This window comes from Nyctereutes procyonoides, unplaced genomic scaffold, assembly GCF_905146905.1.
Source record: "Nyctereutes procyonoides isolate TBG_1078 unplaced genomic scaffold, NYPRO_anot_genome, whole genome shotgun sequence".
In the NCBI taxonomy this organism is placed as follows: Eukaryota; Metazoa; Chordata; class Mammalia; order Carnivora; family Canidae; genus Nyctereutes; species Nyctereutes procyonoides.
This window is the reverse complement of record NW_026575045.1, coordinates 5,958,774-5,984,802: the sequence shown is the minus strand read 5'-3', so window position 1 is coordinate 5,984,802 and position 26,029 is coordinate 5,958,774. Positions and strand designations below refer to the sequence as shown.

The window sequence follows — 26,029 nt, the reverse complement described above, 5'->3', positions numbered from 1 at the left end:
GAATTTCCAAGGCTAATTAATCAAAGAAAATGTTAGGAAATCAACTAAGGCCCCACCTACACTTGAGTTAACATGATTTCATTGTATTCCCAAAGCATATTGATACATGTGTACATTTCTCCCATAATTGGAAAACGAGGAGTGTGGTCTCCACTGTGCAGATATGAACAGAAACACATTTACTGAAAAGTCCTTAAAACAGGCACATGTACTGCTAAAAGGGAGTTATTCAGTTTCCAAATTTTCATGAAACCACTTGGTAGACTCTTTACAGGTACACGGGAAATGAAAATATTTACACCAGACAGTTAAGTGAAAGATGAAGGTACATCAAGTAGTGTAATATCATTTTGACGTGTTGATATTTGGGTGACTAATGAGAGAGAGAAACCTACTAGCAAGCAAGCAATGACTCAAAAACCTCTGGAAGCCAGGAGCCAAGATTGCAACAGAGCTGAGATGGAAATATTAAAACTGTATGACAGAAGAAACTCAAACACTGTGTATTTAAATTTAAAATCACCTCAGTACAAGTCAAAGGGTCAACATGATACAAATGATCATCCATAGAACCAGTGTTTCTAAGTACAAAGACGAAAAGCTTACACAGATCTCACTGTCCCATTGAACTGATACATTCATTGTCTTTGAGCTTGTAAAAAACCGAATTGTTGGTATAATAAACCTAGAAACTGGGAAGGTTGAATAGGAATGCTGTAGAGAATCCAATCCCAAGTTGTCTGCCCAAGGTTGTTTGTTGTTTTCTCTAGAGCTTGATAAGTCAGGCTGATCTTAAAGGTAGTAGCTGGAAAATTTTTCAAGGCAGTTCTCAGAGTATGGTCCCCAGACCAGCAGCATTGGCCTCACCTGGGTCCTTGTTAGGAAAGCAAATTTCCAGACCTACTGAATTGGAAACCCTGGGCATGGGCCCAACAACCTGTGTTTTAACAAGCCCTCCAGGTGATTCTCATGTGTGCTAAAGTTTGAGAACCACTTTAGAACAAAGTCAAAAGTACCACACAACCACTACATAAACCTTCAGGATAGGAACTAATAGTACAAACAATTCTTGGTGATTGAAAGCCTGGAAGGAGCATAAGTGGATGGGATTCACCCGCAGTTGACTACGGTTTTGTCACGAAGATGGTCAGCCAGTCTCTCCTCCCTGGAACTCTCATGCATTATTGTACAAAGATAGAGGGGAAAGGTTTTGTATGGTGCTAGTGGTGTGGCATTGAGTTTTCTTCAATTAGTAAGTGGTGCCATCATTTATATGGAAATTGAGCATTATTCCCAACTGAGTTTCTCATAGATTATCCCCGGGGATAATTTTTTTGGTCTGTTTTCCCTGAAGCAATAATTGTGTTTTGGAAATCTAAATGGTGTTCTAGTCCAACACTTTGTATTAAACTATTTGTTACTTCCACATCAAATACAAACATTATAAGCAGAGGAAGAGGATCTCACAAAAGGAGAGACAATTTTCTAGATTGCTTCACTATGAGGGAGGAGAACACAATTTTTCTTGATGAAGCATAATTATGAGTTCTATACTAGTTTCATAAAGCTTGCCCAATAACAAGTTCATATTTCCAATAAAAAGTGCTTAAAAAGAGTCTCTTGCTTTTTTAAGGCCACACTAAATGTCACTAGGATCACCTAAGTGGTACCCATGCATATCTAAGTTTTGTTATTCACTTAATGAAACGTGTTGGACTTTTTTTTCTGCCTGTCTCCGCAGAATATGCAGAAATATTTAGGCATGTGGCACATGGTTGCTATGGATATTGACCTGATGCCCTCAGTACCCGGATCTTTAAACAATCTTGTCTTACCCGTTGCTGCCTCTTCGGAAAGAGTGCATTTGAAAACTGGTTAGAATTTATTTTGCATATTCCCAAACTTTGATGATGACTTACGTATTTGCTACTGTACACTTCCCAGGGAAGCAAGTAGAGAGGCACTGTTGGCTACAGGGCACTTTATTCTGAGTGATTAAATTGAACCAACCTTGCATGTCATTCTGGCCACAGACTGCCATGCTTTTCTGCATAACAGCTGGCCATGAACAATATTATTCTATCATTTCCAACTAATTTGGCAAGTTTTGTAAATTACCTCCGAGGGCCTGCTTGAAGATTAAAGTTCAGACCTTATTTTATTTTCAAACACTCAAAATATTATGTTATATATGATCTTTCTATGTAAAGCTTTTTCTTTTTTTTTTTTTAAACCTTACTTGAAAAATTCCCATAACATAGCAGATCTGGGATGTCAATCAGATATTTTCCACTCATTTTAACTGTTTAATTCCTTAAAACACTAAAGTGTTTCCCCTGTGCTTTTAGAGCACAATGTTGTAGAGCATGGCCTTTGAATTTAGGAACACCTCTCTCACAACCAGCTTTGCCATTTACTGGTTATCTCAGGCAAATTTCTTAACCTTTCTGGGTCTGTATCCTCAGCTGAACAAAAATGAGGAAATCTATGCCTATTTGACAAGGTCATTGTGAAAATTAAATGCTAATGTAGATAAAGGGTCTACATTCACAGTGGCATTCGACAAATGTCACCGCCTCCCTGCTGTTTATAACCTCTTGTGGTTATCAGCTCCAAACAAAGGTCTTCATTCTGCTTAGTTTGATGGGTGGACACAAATGGATTTTCTTTCTGAGAAAGAAAACTGTCTTACCTAAGCAGTCTTGTGATGTATTTGGGGAGAGTCAGGGATATCTATTATACAATCACATTACCTTCTTATGGTTAAGGCCATTTGACTTTCTCCACTCACTCTGTATAAGCCTCTTCTTAAAACAAGAACTAAAAGCCTGGAGGTATCATACCAAGAGGCTTCCACTTAAAGGTACTTTTGAATTTTGTTAATATTTTGTCATGTTTGATTGCAAATATTTTAATCTGAGCTATGTGTGTTAACATCTGCCTTGGTCAGTCATTAAATAGCATAAAGATGGTAGAAAATGCCCTAGTTTTGTATTGATGGAGAAGGCTAGAAAATAATCGTAAGGGGAGAGAGAATAAGATGTTGTAAAGAGGCAGCCCAAGCATTTTTAAAAGCTAATCAGGAGAGGCAAGAACTAGGGGAAATCCTAGAACTCCATCAAACCTATGCTCTTAGGGCAAGGAGAAATCTGATGATGAGTGTGGTCTACCTGGCTGTCAGGAATTCCTAAATACTGAATTTTCTAGATGCTTTCAAGATGCACTTTACCAAAATATTAAAAAATAAATCTCAACCTTAGGGTAACACACTTTTGGCAGTAAATATGGGCAATTGAAAGCAATGTGCAAAATCTTATTCTGCTTAGATCAGTAAATGTATGGTAAGAACTGTTTTAACCACAAAGGCCGTCTTGACCTTGGTCCTTCAGAGACCTTGGGAGAACGAGAGTGAAGGAAGAGAGCGGAAAAGGCAGAAACCAAGACAGCAGGAGAGTGTGAGAGGCTGACCTGGGCCGTCTGGAAAGGGAACCCTTGTCTACCTTGGTAGACAAGGGTTCCTCTCCACCCCTGGAGATGACAGACTTCATTGTGACCTGATGTTCTGTTTGTTAGAGATTATTTGCATCAGGCAATATCTTTTTTGACAATCACAGATACCTCTGGGAGGTATTATGGTGGTTTAGCTAACTTTCTTGTTGAAATCTGATGTGGATGTGAAGCACAGAGTATGCTGGGGACAGAGGTGGGTGGAGACCAATGTGGGCCATGGGGTAGGCTATAGAATAGATGATGGAAAGGGGTCAAAAACCTCTTAAAAATGGTAGGTAAAGAACTATGTACGTTTTCTCACTTTTTAATTCTTGAACGTACAGTTTATTTTCATAAACTAGCCTTGGATCTCATAATAGAGCGTCTATGGGAGAATGGATTCTGATTTCTAAGCAATTAACATACTCTAGGACATGACATTCTACACAGACAGGCTTCCCTCAAATTTTCATACTTTATAAGAGGTTGCTACATATAAACATTTCATAATCACTCTGATTTGATACTCTTCTCTAATGAAGCTTATTTCCCACCCCTAAAGTGAATTTTGGAGTCCTCATGGGCTCACAAAGGGGAACCAAATCTCAGAAAAGCAGTACATCTTGGTGGCTCTATTTCTTTTTGTGGCTTTTGTTAAAATAAAAAAAGTACCCAACTTTCAATTCTATTTCCAAAATATAACAATTTAAAAGTATAGAATACAGCTCATTACTATCCCAACAATTCACTGCTTGTTAAGATCAAGGAGTTGATTTGCTTCTAAACTTATTTGTCTAATGAGTAAAACCTGAAGGCAAAAAGAGTGTGTCATGGAACTGGAAATATATCTTCTGGACTCTGTGGTGATCTTTAGATGGTATAAGGAATGATGTGGTTCTTTCATATTGGCTAAATAAATCAGGGAACCCTGTCTTCATCTTAACCTTGTAGATAGTTACATATTTCGCAAGGAAGACAAAGTTTACAAATAACAGCACTTAATAAAGCTGTTAGTTGTAAATCCTTGCTTCTCTACCAAAGACTTGATGTTTCAATCATTATAATTTAGGAACTGTGAAGTATATTGTAAATAATATAAGGATTCCAAATTAATTTTCTAGTACTATCCAAAAGAAATGTCCATATAGAACAGCCATTTAGAAAGACCTCAGACAAAAGATAAATTTACTTGCCAGAGAGAACACATATTTTAAATTGAAAAACTTAATTTCCTAAATTTCATTGTGTCCCCTTCTCCATTAGTTATTTTTTCTTTTGAGACTAGAGCCTGTTTGCCTGACACTGTAATTTCACGTGATGGTTGTATAATATTTAAGGTTTAAAATGACTTCGTCCCAGTCTCCTTTCCCACCCCTTCCAGCTGTCTCCCTGCCACCCCACACTTCCTGCCCCGTTCCCTGAGAAGTCTGCTCACTGGATGGAGAACTGGAGGGTTCCTTGGAAAGGAACCCTTTCCTCCAAGGGTGTGGATACAAAAGGAGTTGCATTTAAATGTTTTGTTTTCTTAAAAACCCAATGTTCTGCCTTATGTTCAGATAGCTAGAGCATAAAAATGTCTGTGCAACAAGAAACTAAGGCACCATTTTTTTTTTCTTTCCCTTTCCTGTTTTGCCTTGGGAGCAAAAGCAGAGACTGGTGGGAAGCCAGGGTGGCAGGTCAGTCTTATGTCTCTTGGCGAGATCTGTATCAGCCACTATCACTGGGAGCTGTGTGTCAAAAGTTTCCAGGACACAGACTGAAAACCCTGCCAGGAAAGCATTTTATTCCTTTAGAAATAGGGAAATAAAGGCACAACAGTACCTTAAAAGAAGAAGTAAGTTGGTGAATACCAACCAGAAAATCTTGACAATTTAGGACAACTTTGAAATGTTCTGAAATATTTTACAGAGGAAGTCATCCCTTACTTGATTATGACACCCAAGAATATGTTTTTCCAGCTGTTGTCTTCCCTGCTAAGCCCATAACCATAATAGATATCTTCCTCCGATGAAGAACGTCTGCTACTAGATGCCTGAGTGCTTGCACATCAGCTTGACTTACCAGCGGATATTTTCTTAACAATTGCATTAAAACAAAACAAAACAAAACAAAACAAAACAAAAAACAAATGGACCAGTGAAGTGTTTTCAAAGGAGTAGTCCTTGAAAAGGGACTCTTTTGGGAATAGCATGGCAGGCAAAAGCACTGGGAAATAAACATCAAAATTTAGAAATGTGTCAAGGACTGAAGACTTTTCTGAAATAATGTGCAAAATCAGAGTATCGTTTGTGTCCTCTGGATACAAGGTGAGCGTCCAGAACGGCCCCAGTACTGATTAGCGAGGGAGCGGCCAACTGTTCACTGGTGACACGGACACTGGTTTCAGTGGGGCTGGTGGTGGGGAAGACGCCCTCCGTCGGGCTGGCAGGCACTCTCCGCCCTTCGCTCCTGTACTTCCTCACGGGGGCGCTCCTAGACGATGATGTCATAGACCCGGCCCACTCGGCCCAGCCATTCCCTCACAGCCTGGCGCACTCTGATGTCGGTCACGTGACAGGTCAGCTGGCTGATGCACGGGAACACGGCGGGCTGGAGGGCCGTGAAGGTCTGGTCCGGAAGGATCTGAATCTGGTTGAGGACTGTTAGCACCATGTTGGTCCATGCCTAGGAGAAAGGATGGAGGAGAATTAGCAGCTTTCTCCTCTGGATTCATTCGAACTCAGGTGTGGCTAAGCACTGCCAATTTGCAAATGAATTCTCCTAGGCTTTAGGTTGCAAATAAATCAGTCTGTACTAATGTAATGTGGCTAGAAGCCACTAATGTGGCTAAGTCGTCATTTTAAGTTCATATATACAAGGAATAGCAGAGACTCCTTTAATGTTAGGAATACCTTATTTTCAGGTTTCATGGACTCCAGGCATACCTTGTTTTATTGCATTTTACTTTACAATACTGTGGTTCCCAGACACTGCTTTTTCTTTTCTTCACCCCCCCCCTTTTTTTTAAATAAACTGAACATCTGTGGCAGCCCTGTGTTGAGCATGTCCATCGTTGGCACCATTTTTCCAACAGCATTTGCTCACCTCACTTTGTATCTCTGTCACCTTTTGGTAATTCTCACAATATTTGAAACATCTGCATTATTATTACTATTATTTGTTATGGTCATCTGTGATCAGTGATCTTTTAATGTTACTATTGTGATTGTTTCGGGGTGCCATAAATTGTGCCCATTAACTTAATCAATAAATGTGTCTGTTCTGATTGTTTCACTGACCAGTTCCCCCATTTCTCTCCTGCCCCTCATGCCCTTCTATTCCCTGAGACACAATAATAGTGACGTTAGATCAATTACTAACCCCACCATGGCCTCTAAGTGTTCAAGTGAAAGGAATAGTCACAGGTCTCTCCTTTTAAATCCAAAGCTAGAAATGATTATGCTTAGTGAGGAAGGCATGTTGAAAGCTGAGATTGGCACAAGAGTCTCCTTCTGGGCTAAGTTAGCCACACTGGAAATGCAGAGGGAAAGCTCCCGAAGGAAATTAAAAGTGCTACTCCAGGGAACACACAAATAAGAAAGAGAAACAACCTTAGCGCTGTTCTGGAGAAAGTCTGAATAGTCTTGATAAAAAAATCAAAGCAGCTACACCATTCATGTAAGTCAAAACCTAATTCCGAGGAAGGCCCTAACTCTCTTCAATTTTGTGAAGGCTGAGAGATGAGGGAGCTGCAGAAGAAAAGTCTGAAGCTAGCAGAGGTTGGTTCATAAGGTTTAAGGAAAGAAGCCATTTCCATAACAGAAAAGTGCAAGGTGAAGCAGCAAGTGCTGATGTAGAAGCTGCATTCTCCAGAAGGTCTACCTATGGTCATTCATGAGGGTGGCTACACCCAACAACAGATTTCCAATGTAGATGAAAAGAGGCTTCTGTTGAAAGATGTCATGTAGGACTTCATGGCTAGAGAGAAGTCACTGCCTGGCCTCAAAGGTCAGGCTGCCTCTCTGGTTAGGAGCTTACGTAGCTGGTGACTCTTGCGGTTGAAGCCAGGGTTCATTCACTATTGTGAAAATCCCAGAGCCCTTAAGAATTATGCTGAATCTGTTCCGCCTGTGTTTCATAAATGGAACAACAAGGCCTGGAATGACAGCACATCTGTTTACAACACGGTTTCTTGAATATTTTAAGCCCATTGTTGAGAACTACTACTCAGAAAAAAGGATTCCTTTTAAAATAATCCTGCTTATTGATAATGTGCCTGGTCACCCAAGAGCTCTGATGGAGATGTACAATAAGATTAATACTATCTTCATGCCTGCTAACACAACATCTATTCTACAGCCCTTGGATCAAAGAGTCATTTCTACTTTCAAGTTAATATATAAGAAATACATTCCGTAAGACTGTAGCTGCTATAGATAGCGATTCCTCTGAGGGATCTGGACAAAGCATATTGAGAACTTGGGAAGTATTCACTATTCTATGCCATGAAGAACATTATGATTCATAGGAAGAGGTCAAAACATCAAGACGAACTGGAGTTTGGAAGAAGCGGATTCCAGCCCTCATGGATGACTGTGAGGGGTTCAGGACTTCCCCAGAGGGAGTACCTGCAGATGTGGTGGGAATAGCAGGAGAACTAGAATTAGAGGTGGAGTCTGGAAATGGGACTGGATTGCTTTGATCTCCTGATCAAACCTGAACAGATCAGGAGGTGCTTCTTATGCAGGAGCAAAGAAAGTGGTTGCTTGAGCTGGAATCTACTTCCAGTGAAGATGCGGTGGAGATTGTTGAAAAGATAGTGAGGGATTTAGAATATTACATAAACTTCGGTTGATAAAGCAGTTGCAGGGTTTGAGAGGATGGACTCCCATTTTGAAAGAAGTTTCTACTGGGGGTAAATGCTACCAGACAGCATTGCGTGCTATAGAGAAATCATTCATGAAAGAGTCAATGCAGCAAACTTTATTGTTGCCTTATTTTAGGAAATTGCCATAGCCACCACAACCTTCCGCAACCATCACCCCGATTGGTCAGCAGCCATCAATGTCGAAGAAAGACCCTCCGCTGGCAGAAAGACTGACTTGTAGAGAACTCAGAGGATGGTCAGCACTTTTTAGCAACAGAGTATTTTTTAAATTAAGGTTGTGTGTGTGTGTGTGTGTGTGTGTGTGTATTTCTAAATATGCTATTGCACATTTTATAGACTATAGCATAGTGTGAACATAATTTTAACATGCACTGGGAAACCAAAAAATTCATTTGACTCACTCTGATATCTGCTTTATTGCAGTGGTCTGGAGTCAAACCCGCAATATCTCCGAGGTATGCCTGTACAAAGATCTTACCTACCTATTCCTCAGATTTTTAAAAATTCTCTTGCCTTCTCATAATGACATTTTAAATTATCAGCCTCCATAATGCTTAGCAAACTGGAATAGGACTACCTTCATTCAGGGTGACTTTTAAAATCATCAGCAAATCTCCAAGACATGACAAAAATTAAGCCGTGTTATTTGGCCAAAAGGTCATCTATTATAGTATAACCATACATCTCTGTTTGACTGGACTTTTGCAAATCTAGTCTGGTTTTGAAGTTGGGTTGTTTTCAAGATACTTTAGAGGAAAATAAGGCGTCTTGCAAGATTCACGCCAAGTCCAAACTTACGTTTACTCTAAGAATACATTTTTTTGTGTAGGTCCACAGAATCCTAAGATCTAAGATCTTCTAACTTATGCCTGCGGCAGGAGCCCACAGTTCAAACACTCGGATTATTTCTAAAGGGCTCCCTGTGACTTTAGATCCCTCTTGTTCTCTTTCCCCATCTCTCATCTATTCTTAAGCAGTACCAACACCGTCTTCTTCTCAAGCTGAGTCACGAATCTTAAATACGTGAAGGGGCAGGCCCACTCGAAGCCTTCCAAGCAATGAGCATCCTGTGCTCCTAACGGGCTGGGAAGACTTGGGATGAAAACAGTCGGTTGGTACCACCACAGGCTAACGCGCGCTTGCTCGTCGGGGCGGCGGGAACCCACCTGGATCTGCGCCTCGGCGTCCCGCACCGAGACGCTCAGCGAGCTCCCGGTGGAGCCCGAGCGGGGCCTCTTCTCCTGCCGCAGCAGCTCAGGGCCCGCGCTGAACGAGTGGCGCATCTGCCCCTGGTCTATCAAGTGCTGGGGACGCTGCAGCAGCGGGGAGTCCTGGCCCCTGGCGCCCAGCGGCTCTCCCTTCTTCTCCACTTTGCCCTCTTTGGGGAAGGCGGGCAGGTTGTGCTGCTGCTTCCTCTTTTTGTATTCGGTCATGAGCTTGGAGATGGTCCTGTCGGCCGCCATGGTGTAGATCCTGTTGCCCGCGCTCTCCCACCACTCCTTCTTGCGGCCCGGGTCCTTCTTCTCCACCCTGGGGCTCAGGCTCCCGGGCTCGGCCGCGTGGTCCCGGGCCTGGCTCCGGTCATCCTCCGAAGGGGTGTCCTTGCCCGAGAAGCCGCCGGTCGACGGCGTGGAGGACTCGGACTGGAAGGAGGGCAGGATGAAGAACGGGTCGCTCCTGAAGACGGGCGCCTCCTCCGCGCTGCTCTCCAGGTCCAGGTGCATCTGGATGTAGTGGTTGCACAGCTCCATGCACAGCTTGTGCAGCCGCTTGACCAGCCACACCCAGTCGGCGTTGCTGACGGGCTGCACGCTCAGCGAGGGCAGCCGGGCGCGCCAGCGCCGCTTCTCCCTGCCCCTCGGGGGGCTCACCTGCGCGGTCTCCTCGAAGATGTCCTCGTCCTCCGACGAGCACTGCTGGGACGAGTCCGTGCTCCTCTCGTCGTCCTCAAAGAGGACCTTCTTCACCTGCTCGGCGGTGATGGCCTCCTGGTTGGTGAGGACGGCGCAGACCAGCGCGTGGAAATAAATGTTGAAGCTCATGGCGGACTGGCGGTAGAGGTTGGCGGCGCCGCCGATGCCGGACACCTTCTTCAGCAGGCACTTCAGCCCGGGGCTGGTGTCGAACTCGCGCGCCGTCCGGTACGAGTCCAGCAGCAGGTCGAATATGACGGCCAGGTTCTGCATGGAGATGTATCTGAGGAAGCCGGCCGGCCTGGCCTCGGGGGCCGGGGCCGCCTTCTCCTCTCCCGGGGACGGGCCCTTGACGAACTCCTCTAGCAAGATGTCGTACAGGTTCTGCAGCAGCACTTGGTGAGACAGCAGGCTCACCACAACCTCCCGGAAGGAGACGCTTCAAACGCAAACAAACGGATCGGTTAAAGCCACCCGCGTTGGCCTCTAAAGCCACTCGAAGGTCACCCATTTTCTTTCTTTCTTTTTTAATTTTTATCTACTTATGATAGAGAGAGAGAGAGAGAGAGAGAGAGACAGAGAGAGAGGCAGAGACACAGGCAGAGGGAGAAGCAGGCTCCATGCACCGGGAGCCCGACGTGGGACTCGATCCCGGGTCTCCAGGATCGCGCCCCGGGCCAAAGGCAGGCGCCAAACCGCTGCGCCACCCAGGGATCCCGGTCACCCATTTTCGAATGACTTGGGCCAAATGATACACTGACCGGCTTTATTTCAACGCCTTCATTTATCTATACATTTTATTTCATTATTTCTTTTACAGCTTTTATTTATTTATTTATTTATTTATTTATTTATTTATTTATTTACTCATTCATTCATTCATTCATTCATGAGGGACACACAGAGAGAGGCAGAGACACGAGCAGAGGGAGAAGCAGGCTCCCCGCAGGGGGCCCCATGCGGGGCTCGATCCTGGGACCCCGAGATCACGACCTGAACCACTGGGCCACCCAGGCGTCCCTAATGCCTTCCTTTCAAAAGGGCAAACTTCTTGGGGCATTACACCATTTTAATCATGGTTAACAGAACTGCGGACACTTCCTAAAATCTAGGCGCTATATGATATTACTGTTTTATAAAAACTTTTCAGTATAGGCTCAGTGATGGGATACAACATTTGACATTTTATTACCTGTAACCGTGAAGGAAATAAAATCAGAAAGTAACAACTTCTGGCCAATTCTATGAATTTTAATTGGTTTTCTTCCCTACCTGTTTTTTTTTTTTTTTTCCCCTTAAACCCAGAGCTGTTAGCAATCTCATTGAAGTCTAGCTTTCTAGGGACCAAGCCAGTTTACCGGGATTAACTGTTAATGCTTTAGGTGCATATATATAAAAACTCCAGTGCTTCCAGCATGTGAAATGGGCGAGGGTCACACATTTGCAAATTTAAGATATAGATGACTGAACTCAAGCTTTCTAAACCAAACCTGAGAGACAAAGCAGCATTCATTCAACACTTATAATTCTCTTCTGTGTCCTTTCCTGCCAACATGGCCACAGGGCTCCTTTGTGGCCCTGGAATGCTTACTTGGATTTGCTGAGAGGCCCCTCAGGTCAGCTACGTGGCACAGGGGGAGGGGACGAATCCTCCCTAGACACCCACCCGGCCAGGTCCCCTGGTTGAGAGGCGGGCACAGCCCACATAAGGAAGCCTTACCAGTGCCCCTTGGTGATTTGGCCTCTTCTGTTTGGCTGTATTCTTATACGATTTCAATTCCAGGTACTACCTTTGTTAAATATTATAATTCACCCATGTGGTTTGTGGTTTATGGTTTCACTTGTTTTGCTGCTCTTAGAACTGCATGAAAATAGCTTATACCATTATGTTGCAAACTAAATACCATACGGGGTAATTATGAATTTATGACAACTCTAATTAATTAACAGTATTTATTTAAAGCTCCAACCACTATGTTAATATGGTTAGCTATGGCCTTGCATTTCAAAATTACTCTTTTAACAAAAAGGAACACAAATGCTTCTGTACATTTAAAGGCTGACCTTGCCCTCCGTGCCATGGTACACTGAGGCAGCATGGTGTAATCAGCACAGATCTGCCATTTACAAACCATATCCTTTTCTAACAACTCATTTAAGTAACTTGCTTTGGTGGTAAAATATACATAACATAAAAGTTTATTTTATTTTAGCCATTTTAATTTTTTTAATTTATTTTTTTTAAAGATTTTATTTATTTATTCATGAGAGACACACAGAGAGAGGTGGAGACACAGGCAGAAGGAGAAGCAGGATCCCTGCAGGGAGCCCGACATGGAACCTGATCGGATCATGCCCTGAACCAAAGGCAGACACTCAACCGCTGAGCCACCGGGGTGTCCCTATATTAGCCATTTTTAAAAGCACAATTCAATGGCATTAAGTACCTGCACCATTTTGGGCAACTGTCACCACTGTCTATTTCTAGAACTTTTCATCCCAAATTCAATACCCCTCAAATAATAACTCCTCATTCTGCCCTTCTTTTGATAAGTTATTTAAGGTATCAGGAACCCTGAATATGCATTCTTTTTAAAAGCCCCCAAGTTGATCAAGTGTTTCATGTCTATAGCTATAGGATACTACCTTAAGGGAAATCCTGTCGCCACTCAAGTCTTTTCCCTTGTCTGTCTGCCCCATTACACCGTAAAGTCTTCAAGGGCCAGGGCGGTATCTTATTATCTTATTCAAGGCTGGGAAAGGTGAGAGCAGCTCTCAGTAAGTGTTCAAGACAAACTGACAAAAACAGATTGGCTCTAAGTACAAATGCTGCCCGGAAGCAACATTCTCCTTGAGAAATGGCTCTGACACCTCAACCCCATGCCCTTGGCAGTCTGGACTCCTGAAGCAGGAACCCAACCAGAGAGGGGTAAGTTTGATCAACCTTTGGAAGATATAAACACCAGAGCCCACAGGACATGATCTGTCACCTTCCCTGAGAGCTGGAAAGCCCTTTACCAGTGAATGTTTAAAAAGACAGTTGACACTCAGCCATTAGAAATACTCAGCCATTAGAAATGACAAATACCCACATTTGCTTCAACGTGGATGGAACTGGAGGGTATTATGCTGAGTGAAATGAGTCAATCGGAGAAGGACAAACACTATATGGTCTCATTCGTTTGGGGAATATAATAATAGTGAAAGGGAATAGAAGGGAAGGGAGAAGAAATGGGTAGGAAATATCAGAAAGGGAGACAGAACATAAAGACTCCTAACTCTGGGAAACGAACTAGGGGTGGTGGAAGGGGAGGAGGGTGGGGGGTGGGGGTGAATGGGTGACGGGCACTGAGGGGGGCACTTGACGGGATGAGCACTGGGTATTATTCTGTATGTTGGCAAATTGAACACCAATAAAAATAAATTTATTATTAAAAAATAAAAAGACAGTTGATGCAAGGCCATGTTTGAGTTATGGAATATCTTTATCAACCAAGATAGCAATTTTATATCCTAAAGTATCAAGGGGACTAAGTGCGCATGTGAAAAGTTTAAAAAAATGCCTTCTGCTTTAGGATCAAGCTCCATGATACATAATAAGACAATAAAGGGACGCAGCTGGAGCAGTAATACAGAGATCAAAATTTCAGAGAGGTGCCAAAAAAGTGAAATAACTGTTATAGATGCACAACTCTTAATCATTTATATTGACAGAATATTTTTAAAAAAGACCTGGAACAAACAAAAATGAACAGATAATTTTTCAATTTGTTGTACCCAAGTGTTTCATCCTTTTGGTCTGCACACCCATTACAAAGGGGACTGTGAAGTGCTTCTGAGACCAAGTGCAAAGGAAAGGTCTCTTCCTGGAGAATTAATTGCCTAACCAGTGGCTGACTGAAGACCTGCTAATGCCAGTTTCAGAGAGAAACAGATTCTGAATTTCAAGTACCATATCTTAAAGCTCTCACATTAGGTGGATACTGTAAAGCTCAGGGGCTATCTAGAGATGATTTAAAACCACACCCAGATTTCTCTTTATTAATACTATAATCTGAATTTGATTTAGATATTTTTTTTCCCCATGGGTAACTTCAACATGAACCTTTGAGGATGAGCATAGATACGAACCTTCCTTAGGTCTACCGCATCTTGTGCTACATCTCGTGCTAAGATAAGAACTGCTCTGTAATAAGAATCAAATCCAAGAATGCCAGATGGCTCCACGCCTTTGTGCTTAGGTGTCCCTGGATAGGTGGCCTGGCCTCTCTGAATGTTTTCCCATGGATAAAATGGGAGTGGAAGTATCTAGCTGCTGTATCTTACATATCATGCTCAAATACTTACCATCATTATTATTAGTAGGCTGGAAGTTTAAAAATGGGAAATTCCAGTCATGGGTATTATCTTCAAGGCTAGGAACAATAGTTTGTAGGCAAAATGATAGTATTTAGAACGGGTAAGATTTGGGGGTACTTGAGTGGCTCAGTTGGTTTAGCATCTGACTCTTGATTTTGGCTCAGGTCTCAATCTCAGGGTCTTGGGATCAGCCTGCATCAGGCTCTGCACTCAGTGGGGAGTCTGCTTGAGATTCTTTCCCTTTCCTTCTTCCCTTCCCTCTGCTCTGTGTCTCTAATTATAAATCAATCAATCAATCAATCAATCTAAAAAGGGACAGATTCTTGTGGCTGGGCACAGATGTTTTTATCTCCCAATAGCTCATGAAAAGTTGAAGTATTTCTCCCTGAAACAGTATGAATCATGCCTCATATTACACTTTAAAAAAAGAGAGACCATGGATATACTATAGACATGCTGAGTTATGTCCACCCACCCAAATTCATATGTTGAAGTCCAAACCCACATTACCACAGTGTGACTGTATTGGGAGTTAAGTTCTTGAAAAATAATTAAGGTAGATTCTCATACAATATGACCAGTGTCCTTATAAGAAGGGATTAGGACACAGACACATACAGAAGAAAGACCACATGAAGACACAGGGAGAAAGCATCCATCCAGAAGCCAAGGAGAGAGGCCTCGGAAGAAACCAACCCTGCTGACACCTGGATCTTGGACTTCTAGGCTTCAGAACTGTAAGCAAATACATTTCTGTTGTTTGAGCCACCCAGCTGATGGTATTCACTATGGTAGTCCTATGAAACTAGTACATGTGAAATGTTGAAGCTTTACAGAAACAGTTTTCTGTAAAAACCTTTGCTAAACGACTCTATAAATGTCATTCTTAGCCAAATCTTGGATTTCAATGAGCCAGAAATGAAAATAAATAGAACCTTCCTTAGTTGTAAGCTCCCCACATGTTTAAGCTTATTAGCTGCTTACCTTTTCTTGGTGTGTCCATTTGGCTTCTCATCAGGAGGCAGCTCAATAATGAGCTGACAAGACTGAGCATGATCGAAGTTGTTTGGAGTCTTGGGTGAGCACTGTGTGTCCAACATAAACACCTGCAAAGGTATGCAAAGGTACAGTTCAGAGCTCTGTCATCCTCCACCTGACTCCAATAGGGATTAGCTGGATGGCCCTGGATAAATTTCTTACTCTTTCTACTCATTTTCTCACCTATAAAATGAAGTTGACAATGGTTTCCTACATGATATGTTGAGAGAATTAATATGTGCATATTACATATGCATAGCATTAGAACAGAAGAGTAAATATTCAGAAGTTAGTGGCTGATACTAACACAAATAACAGGACTACTTTAATCACGTGACAACTCATTACACTCCAACTAGTAAGTGCTGATATTTAATATTAATTAAGAGTAAATAAAGAGGGGCCGTGTTTATAAAAAATATCTCCGATTTTGACATCTCTGTGGTATTCTATCCAACACAGGAATAAGAAATTAATTAGGACATTTAGAAACCAGACCTAGCCAGGAAACTTATAAATTGATAATCAGAGTATCCTGGATATACTAAGGGAGATTTTATTAAGAGTTTAAATAGCTCTTATAGAGAAAAGGCAATTCTGAATATAACCCTTAATTCACTTTATTTTTGTAAAGAATTAGAATACTTTTCCAATAATTCAATCCAATACTGCAAATACATTTATAAAAATTGCTTAATATTTAAACATACCACATACATGCAGAAGATGTCTTTTGTATATGAAGACATAATTCAAATAGGTCTGTTGCCATTACATGATAGATTGTAAATTTAGGGACAATGTTTAATTAATCTGCTGGAAGCCGCATGCAGGGTTTCTTAGCAGTAGACTGACATGCTACTTGAGTGTTTGGGGGCATATCTGTAGCTAGTGCTAAGGCTGCAAGGCCTTTGGTGATTTAGTAACTCACCTACTCAACAGATATTTACTAAGTATCTTCTATATGCATGGCTCTACTAATACCAAGGTAAGTATACAGACATGTTCTTTGCTCCTCAGGAGACTCAATCAACTTTTCTGACTTCTGACCTCTGTTAGCAGAAAAAGTCACTGGTACATGGTGATCCCTGAATAGGTAAGTATATTTTAATTTTAGTTATGATTTACATTTGACTGAAATTAAGCAGCTTGTAAATGTCAAACTCTGCATGGGAAACATAAGGAAAAATCCAAATAGGTTTGCCATCCTTAGGCACTTGTAGACTGCAAGTACCATCAATATTTCAGCAAATATGGATAATATACAGAGTCCGAGAAAGTCAAGTGGTGTATGAAGTGTAGGGGCCAGGCAGAAAGAGGACTTTATCTGATCTGGGCACTGGAGGACACAACAAGAAAGAGATGGCGGAAAGGATTATAATGATGTTGACTGGGTTAGTGGTCCTCATCAAGAACAGTACTGACAAGATGTCAGAGCCAGGAAGTGTATGTCCCTAAGGGAATGAAAGACAATCTGATTATGCAAGACCTTCAAGAAGACGCTTGTAAAAGTCCTGGGAATCACAAGTCCCAGTCCTTACCTGCTGAGCCATGGCTCGAATGCGCCAGTACTCGGCCTCAGCACTGGGGGAGGAGGAGGGGGCCGCCACCCTCACCTGGCAGCCTTCCCCACTGAAGCTCTCAGTGCCACTGTGGAAGCAGCCCAATAGATCCTAGGGAGAAACACAGCAGAGGTTTCCTGGGTGCATCCAGGCCCTGTGTTCTAGAGCTGTTACGGTCCTGGTGTTTGGGACAAAAGCACAGATTGGACAACTTCACCCTCTGTAGGATTTCAAGTGAGCCTGCCTGATAAGAGAAGGAGGGCAGCATCCAGATGCCCAACTTGACAGGCACGAGATGACTCGAACCTGCTCTGGCTCCACCTGCCAACAATTTACCTTCACTGGCTTGAGTGTGGCTGAGAACGCATCCTGCAGGGCACAGCAGGCAAGCCTCCACATTTCTTCAGTGAACACAGGGCCTGCTGTGACAAGGACGTACCTGCTCAAAGAAACCAGGAAAGAAGTCTTGAATCTGTACCTTTTGTTGCCCTTACAGACGAATGCACAGATTTGTTCCACAGCTTCCATTCAAGTCTTGCTGCCTCTTATTACACTTGTCCTCAATCCAACTGGTATCCTATCTATTGTCACAACACTATTTCCTAAGGTATTTTCCTATAAAAATATCAAATAGCAATGGGTCCCCATTACAGATAGGGCAATGTCTCAACTTAGGCTTTGCATGCAAGACTGTATATATACTCTGTACTAATTTTTCTATTCTAGCCTCATTTTCTACTACTCCTCTACAAATAACAACCAAAATAATAAAAACTCTGTTGTCATTTATGACTCAGATCTCCATGCTTATGTTTGTGATGTTCTGCTTGCAAGTCCCCATCTATCAAGATGTTGCCCACTTTGGGTGATCTGACCAAATGTCATTAATATAAAAAGTCCTTGCTGACATCCTACTCCCCTGCCTTCCTTGGCATGTACAGTAACTCCTAACTATTGTCATTTTTCATGTGTCTCTCTCTGTTATGTCCTTTAGAAAAGGCTATAAGCCTCTTTGAGGGTAGGGACCTTGACTTCCTATGCACAGAGCATCTCTCTTTGTATAATGCCTTACACATTGAAATGAAGCATTATTAGCATATACATATAGACATTTTTACTTATAGAAAGCAGTCCAAAAAGTGGATTGCTACAATAAAAGAATTTAACTCCCTTGGATTTCATAATAAAAATTCTTAACTTTGTGGAGAGGCAAAGAATCTTTTCCTCACCTAATACAGGAACAGCCCACTCTGGAGATGGTTTCTGTGGGCTTGGCCACACACGCTACCAGTAACTCAAACAGGTCCTTCAGCATCGTGTTGATCATGCTCTCATACCTGATGTCTACATGGAAAAGTAAAACCAGAATTTCACTCAACTCTTGTAAAGGAGAGGGTTAAAATGACATTTTTAGTAAAAGGGGAAAGTCTGAGCAATAAAAAGATGTATAAAAATCTAGGGAAAAAGTAATTTTCTTGGATTTTTTCTGAACTTGACTTTAGCTTGTATTAATCATTTCATGATGAAATATGAGGCTTACTTTTATGTGTTGATACACATTTTTCGAAGTTAAGCATGTAATTCATCCACTTATACTAGCTACTATTCAGGCTGTGCGTGTTCTTTTCTGTATACAAAATTTAAATTCTTAAAAAAAATAGAAAAATGAAACCTACAGTTTCCTTACTCTTGACAGACTAATTAAATGCTCGTGGCAAACAAACCCTTTCATCTTAACAGTTCTTGAACTCAGCCTGGCACACTATCCCCAGACTAAAGAAAATGAGACTTCTCCAAATCACATTCTATTTTCCCAATTCAAGGAATACATGTATATTCTTTCCCTCAAAGTCCATGTGATGACACAGATTTAATTTTTAGTAGAATCCTCAGTGGTTCTGTGCTGGGCAAAGCAGTGATCCAGCTAAGAACATACCTGTAGGGCTAATTATCGCTTACATGTGGAAACACCCACTTGTTGTCTTTCTCAATTAACGTTCTTTTTTTGTGGAGGCAAGCTTATTAACTTTAGTAGAGCCACCCATTTCTTACTTTGCTTTTTGATTCTCCCTTGGGGTGAACATCTCATGAATTTTTCTAACCTCTTCAACAAGGGCGTCTCTTACCTTACCTCTTCCTTTATAAAGAGAAGCCAAAGGCATATTGAATTATAACTTCTAGGTTAACAGTGATTTTTTTTTCTGACTTCAATATACTATCTGCCACATACTTTCAGGTCATCTTCAAAGTACCACAGATATTAAGATACTTCACCCCTAACCTCTTAAGCAACTTCTTGCCTATAATTTAAGCCTTTTCTCAAATCTTATCTCCTCCATTTAGCCTCCCGGAGGAAGCAGGAGGATATACATCCTCTCACCTACAGACTACAGAGCTAGTTCTTTTTTCTTTATTTAATTTATTACATAGTTGAACTTGCCTCCTCTCTTCTCATGCACAGATCTACTAGATGGCACTATATTCTTATATGTATTTTAAGTATTAATTTTCATTTTGATAATCTAGGAGAAGGTTGGCACTGACCATATAGTTCTATTTAGGTAATATCTGGACAAAAATCATACACTGGTATTTTTTGACAGTGATGCTTCCCATGAAAAAAAATACTCAGTATGGACTGCTAGGGGACCAAAGATACCTGAGTGTATAAAGCTTTGAATGTGCTCCACCACTAGCTCACAAGACAGGCCAATGGCGTGCTTGAAATTAGCAGAAGCTGCATCCCAGTACGAATGGTCTTTATGGCTACGTCGGAGCCAAAGGGTCATCACAGGGAGGAGAAGGTGAACAACCGCATAGATACCAAAACCCGGTCCTGAAATAGAAAAGTTGGCATCAGAACTGTGATCACAACAGCTCTCCTGTAGGGAAACAGAAGTTACTGCCATCACTTGGCATGCCCCAGTTCTTTCACAGGAGTTCACCCCACCCCCCAAGAAGTTGCAAGGAAAAAGAATTTACTACTGACTGGGGGGAATATATGGTCTTCACTGGCATTTTTCTTTTCTTTTTTAAGATTTATTTTAGAGAGAGAGCATGAGAGTAGGGGGAGGGGCAGAGGGAGAAGGAGAGAGGATCTCAAGCAGACTACCCCTGGGTGCAGAGCTGGACTGGGACTTCAATCCCACGAGCTGGAAATCATGACCTGAGCTAAAATCCAGACTCAGAGGCTTAAATGACTGAGCCACTCAGGTGCTTCTCTTTTGTTTCTGTTATGAATATAGTTATGCAAGTGATATATGAATAAATTCATAAAAATTCAAATAATACCAATAAAGCCAAAGTATCACCTAATTAACTCCCCTAGAGGTAAACAGAGATACACATATAAGAAAATGTCCTCTAAAGTTTACATATAAATATCTATATGAAACATCAAGAAACACATTAACATGTGTTAGAGATCATTCTGTATCAGAGAATTTAGATATTCCTCATTTTTTTTTTAAATTTTTTTTTTTTTTATTTACGATAGTCATACAGAGAGAGAGAGAGGCAGAGACACAGGCAGAGGGAGAAGCAGGCTCCATGCACCGGGAGCCCGACGTGGGACTCGATCCCGGGTCTCCAGGATCGTGCCCTGGGCCAAAGGCAGGCGCCAAACCGCTGCGCCACCCAGGGATCCCGATATTCCTCATTTTTACTGCCACATACAATTCCATTGCATGTATACACAACAGTTACTTATCCATTCCCTTACTGATGGACACTTAAGGTGTTCTAACTTTTTGCTTTAGACAATGCTATAATGAAAATCCTTGTGAAAGTGATGGATTTTTAAAGTTCTGATTACAAAAGTAAGAAACCTTTTTTCTAATAAACACAGAAAAGAATGAGAATACGAAGAAAGAAACCTCACCCACAGAGATAATTACATTTTATGTTTGACTTCTAGTCCTTTTGAATGGACATGTGTATTTATAGATGCATAAAATTTCAATGTTGTGGTTGTACTCCATAGTATATATACTTTAAATGTTATTCACAAATACTCATTTTTATATCTGTGGGATATTTATATGCTCTCATTGTAATTTACTTAACCCATTTAGGGTGTTCATAATTTTTTTGGTATTCAATATATTTCAGCAATCATTTTATACTCATTTTGTTTTCATCACTATTAATTTCCTTTGATGATAGATTTCTAGTAGAATTAATTATTAGGTTGAGTGCTCTTCACACACAGTTAATGGCAATGTGAAAACAGAAAACAGTACTAACTAGTGAGGGAGAGCTATATAATTAATTCTGTAAAATACCTGCTTATTTTTGGATAAAGGGCTTATAACCTTTTGACATGAGAATAGCTATGCTGGCTTTTTTGGAAAAAAATTCTGCTACAAACTGCAATGGATCTTAATACCGTACCAGTTATCAAGTCTTCACCAGTTTGTAATAAATATGAAACTCCTCTTATTACTATGGAATTGACTAGTGGGTTCATTTGTGGTTCTGATTCTGTTTGTAAAAATTAAAATTTCTATAGTGGCTTGGATCTTGGGAAAATTTGCATGTGTTAAGTATATATGCTAAATTTGATTGAATCAAAAGAAGAAATAAATTCCGCAGGGCCATTCTTTTCCTGTACTAGCAAGGTATTAGGTGATCACTACATGTCTTTTTCTTTTTTTGAGAGAGAGAGCGAGCATGAGTCGGGGAGGGGCTGAGGGAAAGGGAGAGAGAGAATCTTAAGCAGACTCCACACTGATCATGAAGCCTGAGATCATGACCTGAGCTGAAATCAAGAGTTAGATGCTCAAAAAAAATAAAAATAAAAATAAAAAAAAAATAAAAAAGTCAGATGCTCAACTGATGGAGCCAGCCAGGTGCCACTATGTCTTTTTCTAAATCTAATCACCTATGACCTTTATATATGTAAGATCTTGCTGTTTTAATATTGTACATAATTTTGAGTGGTTTGTTTATGTCACTGAAGACTCAGCGAGCCTTACTGACAGCCGTAGGGCCAAGAGGAGGCTGTGATCATAGAACAGAGCAAAGCCAATAGCCTTGGCCTGATTATTGTAGGGATCCAACACACCTAACTGGATAGTACGTATTATTTGTAAATGGACTGATGGGAAGACACGTACATAATAACAGGACATATCTTTTTTTTAAAAAAGATTTTATTTATTTATTCATAGAGACACACACACAGAGAGAGGCAGAGACACAGGCAGAGGGAGAAGCAGGCTCCATGCAGAGAGCCTGAGGTGGGGCTCGATCCAGGGTCTCTAGGATCACGCCCTGAGCTGCAGGCGGCGCTAAACCACTGTGCCACTGGGGCTGCCCTAACAGGACATATCTTAAACATAACTGCATCATTACCATTTAACAAGTATTTACTGAGCATCTATTATGCATGAAGCTCTGCACCAAGTCTAGGGTTATAGGTGTAAAACAAGTAGACACATGGAAATACCTTCCTGAAAAAAGTTATATGCATAATACCTCCCCACAAAAGACAGACATAGAAATTCTTACCAGGTGTTTTGGTAACATCTCTCAACAGCTCAAAGAGTAAATCCAAGGTTGGCGGTTGGTGCTGACGTGGACAGTTGGACACAGCCGCTGTTAGCTGCTCCAGCAGGATGATCCAGACTTCTATCAGCCCTGCATATGAAAAAGCAGATCTCTGTGAAATCCAGTTCAACATAATAGAGAGTCATAAGATCAAACTAAACATCGTGAGTTTAGCAGTGTGCCATATGGCAGTGTGGTAGTCCTCAGTGTCTACAAGCATGGGCAGATTATGATTTACATGCTCTAACAAAGTTAAAGGGGGAAAATCCCAAATTTCTTCTCATTCCCCTACAGGAAGAAGGTGATGTGGCAAATTTTACTATATTGAAATAACTATCAGATTTCTTGGGAGCTGACAATACCAAAATAATAAAATATCCTTTTGTATCATCTTAGCATACATTCTTTTAAAACATTATTTTGTTGTAAATATGTAACAAAAATTTGTCACTTTAACCCTTTTTACATATGCAATTCAGTGGTATTAATTACTCTCAAGGTTTTGTGCAACCATCCCCACTATCTTGTTCCAAAACTATTTTTTTATCATCTCAAACAGAAGCCCTGCAACCAGTAACTGTCCATTCTCCCCTCACTCTAGCCCCTGGGAACCTATCATCTATTTTCTATTTTTTATGAATTTGCCTGTTCTGGATATTTCATATAAGTGGAATCACACAGGATTTGTGTTTCTGTGTCTGGCTTATTTCATTTAGTGTAATGTTTTCAAGGTCTATTCGTGTTGCACTGTATATCAGATGAATAATAATTCACGCTTTGTTCATTCATCTGTTGATGGACACTTGTGTTGTTTCCACCTTTAGCTATGGTGGAAATAAGGCAATGAACATAGGACTGTAAGTATCTGTTTCAATCTCTCAATTCCTTAGGGTCTAGACCCAGGAGAGGAATTTCTGGGTCATCTGGTAGTTCTTTTTAACGTTTTGAAGAAGTACCAAACTGTTTTCCATAAAGGAAATATATATTCCTGTGAGGGTTCCAATTTCTCCATGTCCTTGCCAACACTTACTTTTTTTTTTTTAAACTATAGACATCCTAGTATGTAAAGTGTGTTTCACACTGTGGTTTTGACTTACATTTCCCTGATGACTAATGATGCTGAGCATGCTGATCAGCCATTTGTAGATCTTTTAAGAAATATCTACTCATGTCCCTTTGCCCATTTTTAAATTGTGTAGTTTGTCTTGTGGAGTTTTAGGAGTTCTTTATATATTCTGGATATTAAAACCTTATCAAAAATAGGATTTACAAATATGTTCTCCTTTCGATTGTCCTTTCGCTTTCTTGATAATGTCCTTTAAAGCACAAAAGTCTTTAATTTTGATGAAGTCTGAGTCGTCCAGTTTTTCTTTTGCTGCTCCTGTGTGTGAGTCTATTTTCTTTACTCTTCTTCATGCCCCACTTTTTCCAAAGGTCCATCAGTCATCTCCAGTCTTTTTTTTTTTTTTTTTTTTTTTTGCAATTTATACATTATTTTGAATTTGCATGCCTGTCTTGTGGTTGGCGCTGCTGGCACTTTCTCATCCTATGTACATGCAAATCACTTCATGTACCGCTCACAGATGGGGAATGAGATTCACAACATCAACAGAATCATACACCCAAAGCAGCACACCTCTCAGTATACACCTCTCTTCCTTCTCCCCTTCAGAGTTTCATTTTTAAAACAAGATACTAACTTTTAGTGCTGCTCATTACAAGGCAAGGGAAAAAGCATGAGATTTTTTTTATTAGATCCAAACAATTTTAGTTTTGCCATTTACAGAAGCACTATCTGAGCCAACATTCCTGCTCACCACTGCCTTTGGAAATATATGAACCTGCCAGATAACTGACACAGAGAAAGGACTCAATTTCTTTTGCTTCATCTAAAAGGGCCTAGAATAGAAAATTAAAAAATAACCCACCCTACATTTTAATACTTCTCAGTTTCCTATGAAAGATAACTGTCAAAAGATGGCAGCTTTATCATATTCCCATTATAAAAAAAAACTACTTCTACATTTTGGACATTCCCATTCATAGAAAGCTAAAGCAAACCCATGAACCACAAATATAATAAAACTAGGTGACAGAGGCTCATGAGCCTCAAAGTATAAGCAGGTGGGAACAAGCTAATTTATCGGAAATGTAGAAGACAGAATCGCATGCTATGCACCACTCTAGGGGGGGTGTAACCAATAAATTCCATGTGGAAAACTCTATGGGGTCTCACTTCAACAAATGAAGTACAAAAGAGTGAAAAAGAGTTGAAGAGGAAACTCTAGGGATTGAGAAGGACTTCAGAGACCTATCAGCAAAACACACAGTACAGGTCTTATGTGAATGCTGAAAATTCACTGACATAAGAAAATGGGAAATGTTAACATTTAAGGAGGGCAGTCTGGGTGGCTCAGCAGTTTACTGCCTGCCTTTAGCCTAGGACGTGATCCTGGAGGCCCGGGATCGAGTCCCACATGGGGCATCCTGCGTGGAGCCTGCTTCTCCCTCTGCCTATGTCTCTGCCTCTCTCTCTCTCTCTCTCTCTATCTCATGAATAAATAAAATCTTAAAAAATAATATTTAATATTAAATAATTATTGTTAATTCTTAGGTATGATAATGGAATTGTGATCATGTTTGTTATATTTAAAAAACACAAACTGAAACATTTACAGACGAAATGCTATAATGTCTGGGATTTAATTTAAACTAGATGAAGTGAGAGGAAGGGGGAGACAGAGTGAGGGGTTGTGTGTGTGTGTGTGTATACATAATAGACTGACTATAAGTTAATAGTTGAAGCTGGGTGATGGGTACATGAAGGCTCATTATACCATTCTGTCTAGTTTAATCATGTCTGAAATTTCCATGGGGGAAAAAAAGGACATTATTTGCCTTTGGAAACCAGAGGAATAACATGTAAGAGCATATAAATTTTCAACACTAAGTTGAAGCCTTTGCTTTTAATTCTTTTCTCTGAGCTAGCTATATTTCGTATATCATAATAACTTTAAAGATATCAATGAGTTGATAATGTGGAAAACTTTAGATAGGTCTTAGCTGAATTTTATCTATAAGATGGGCTGCCTAGAAAAAAACAATGGATTAATGATTTGCACATATGGAAAGAGAGAATTGCTGATTGCTACATACACAGACAATTTATAACTGTTTAAAGACTGTATTAAAGATAAGCAACATTAGCCTCTGTTTATAGTTGTCTGGGTTGGAGGTTTAAGAGGCTAAGT

General features: G+C 40.8%; 1 protein-coding gene across 4 annotated transcripts in view; it reads right to left on the bottom strand.

Moving 5' to 3' along the window:
- Positions 1-487: 487 nt before the first annotated feature.
- The window catches only part of ARFGEF3 (ARFGEF family member 3), a 175,425-nt gene continuing 149,883 nt past the window's right edge, over positions 488-26,029 (bottom strand). For all 4 annotated transcript variants that reach the window (XM_055324697.1, XM_055324698.1, XM_055324700.1 and 1 more), the window contains 8 exons: positions 22,740-22,868; positions 19,888-20,064; positions 18,458-18,572; positions 17,565-17,667; positions 17,208-17,339; positions 15,613-15,734; positions 9,523-10,708; positions 488-6,153 (listed from right to left, as the gene is read on the bottom strand). In XM_055324697.1, coding sequence (XP_055180672.1) covers positions 5,962-6,153; positions 9,523-10,708; positions 15,613-15,734; positions 17,208-17,339; positions 17,565-17,667; positions 18,458-18,572; positions 19,888-20,064; positions 22,740-22,868 — 2,156 coding nt within the window. In that variant the 3' untranslated portion in view covers positions 488-5,961. The remainder of the gene's footprint in view (positions 6,154-9,522; positions 10,709-15,612; positions 15,735-17,207; positions 17,340-17,564; positions 17,668-18,457; positions 18,573-19,887; positions 20,065-22,739; positions 22,869-26,029) is intronic.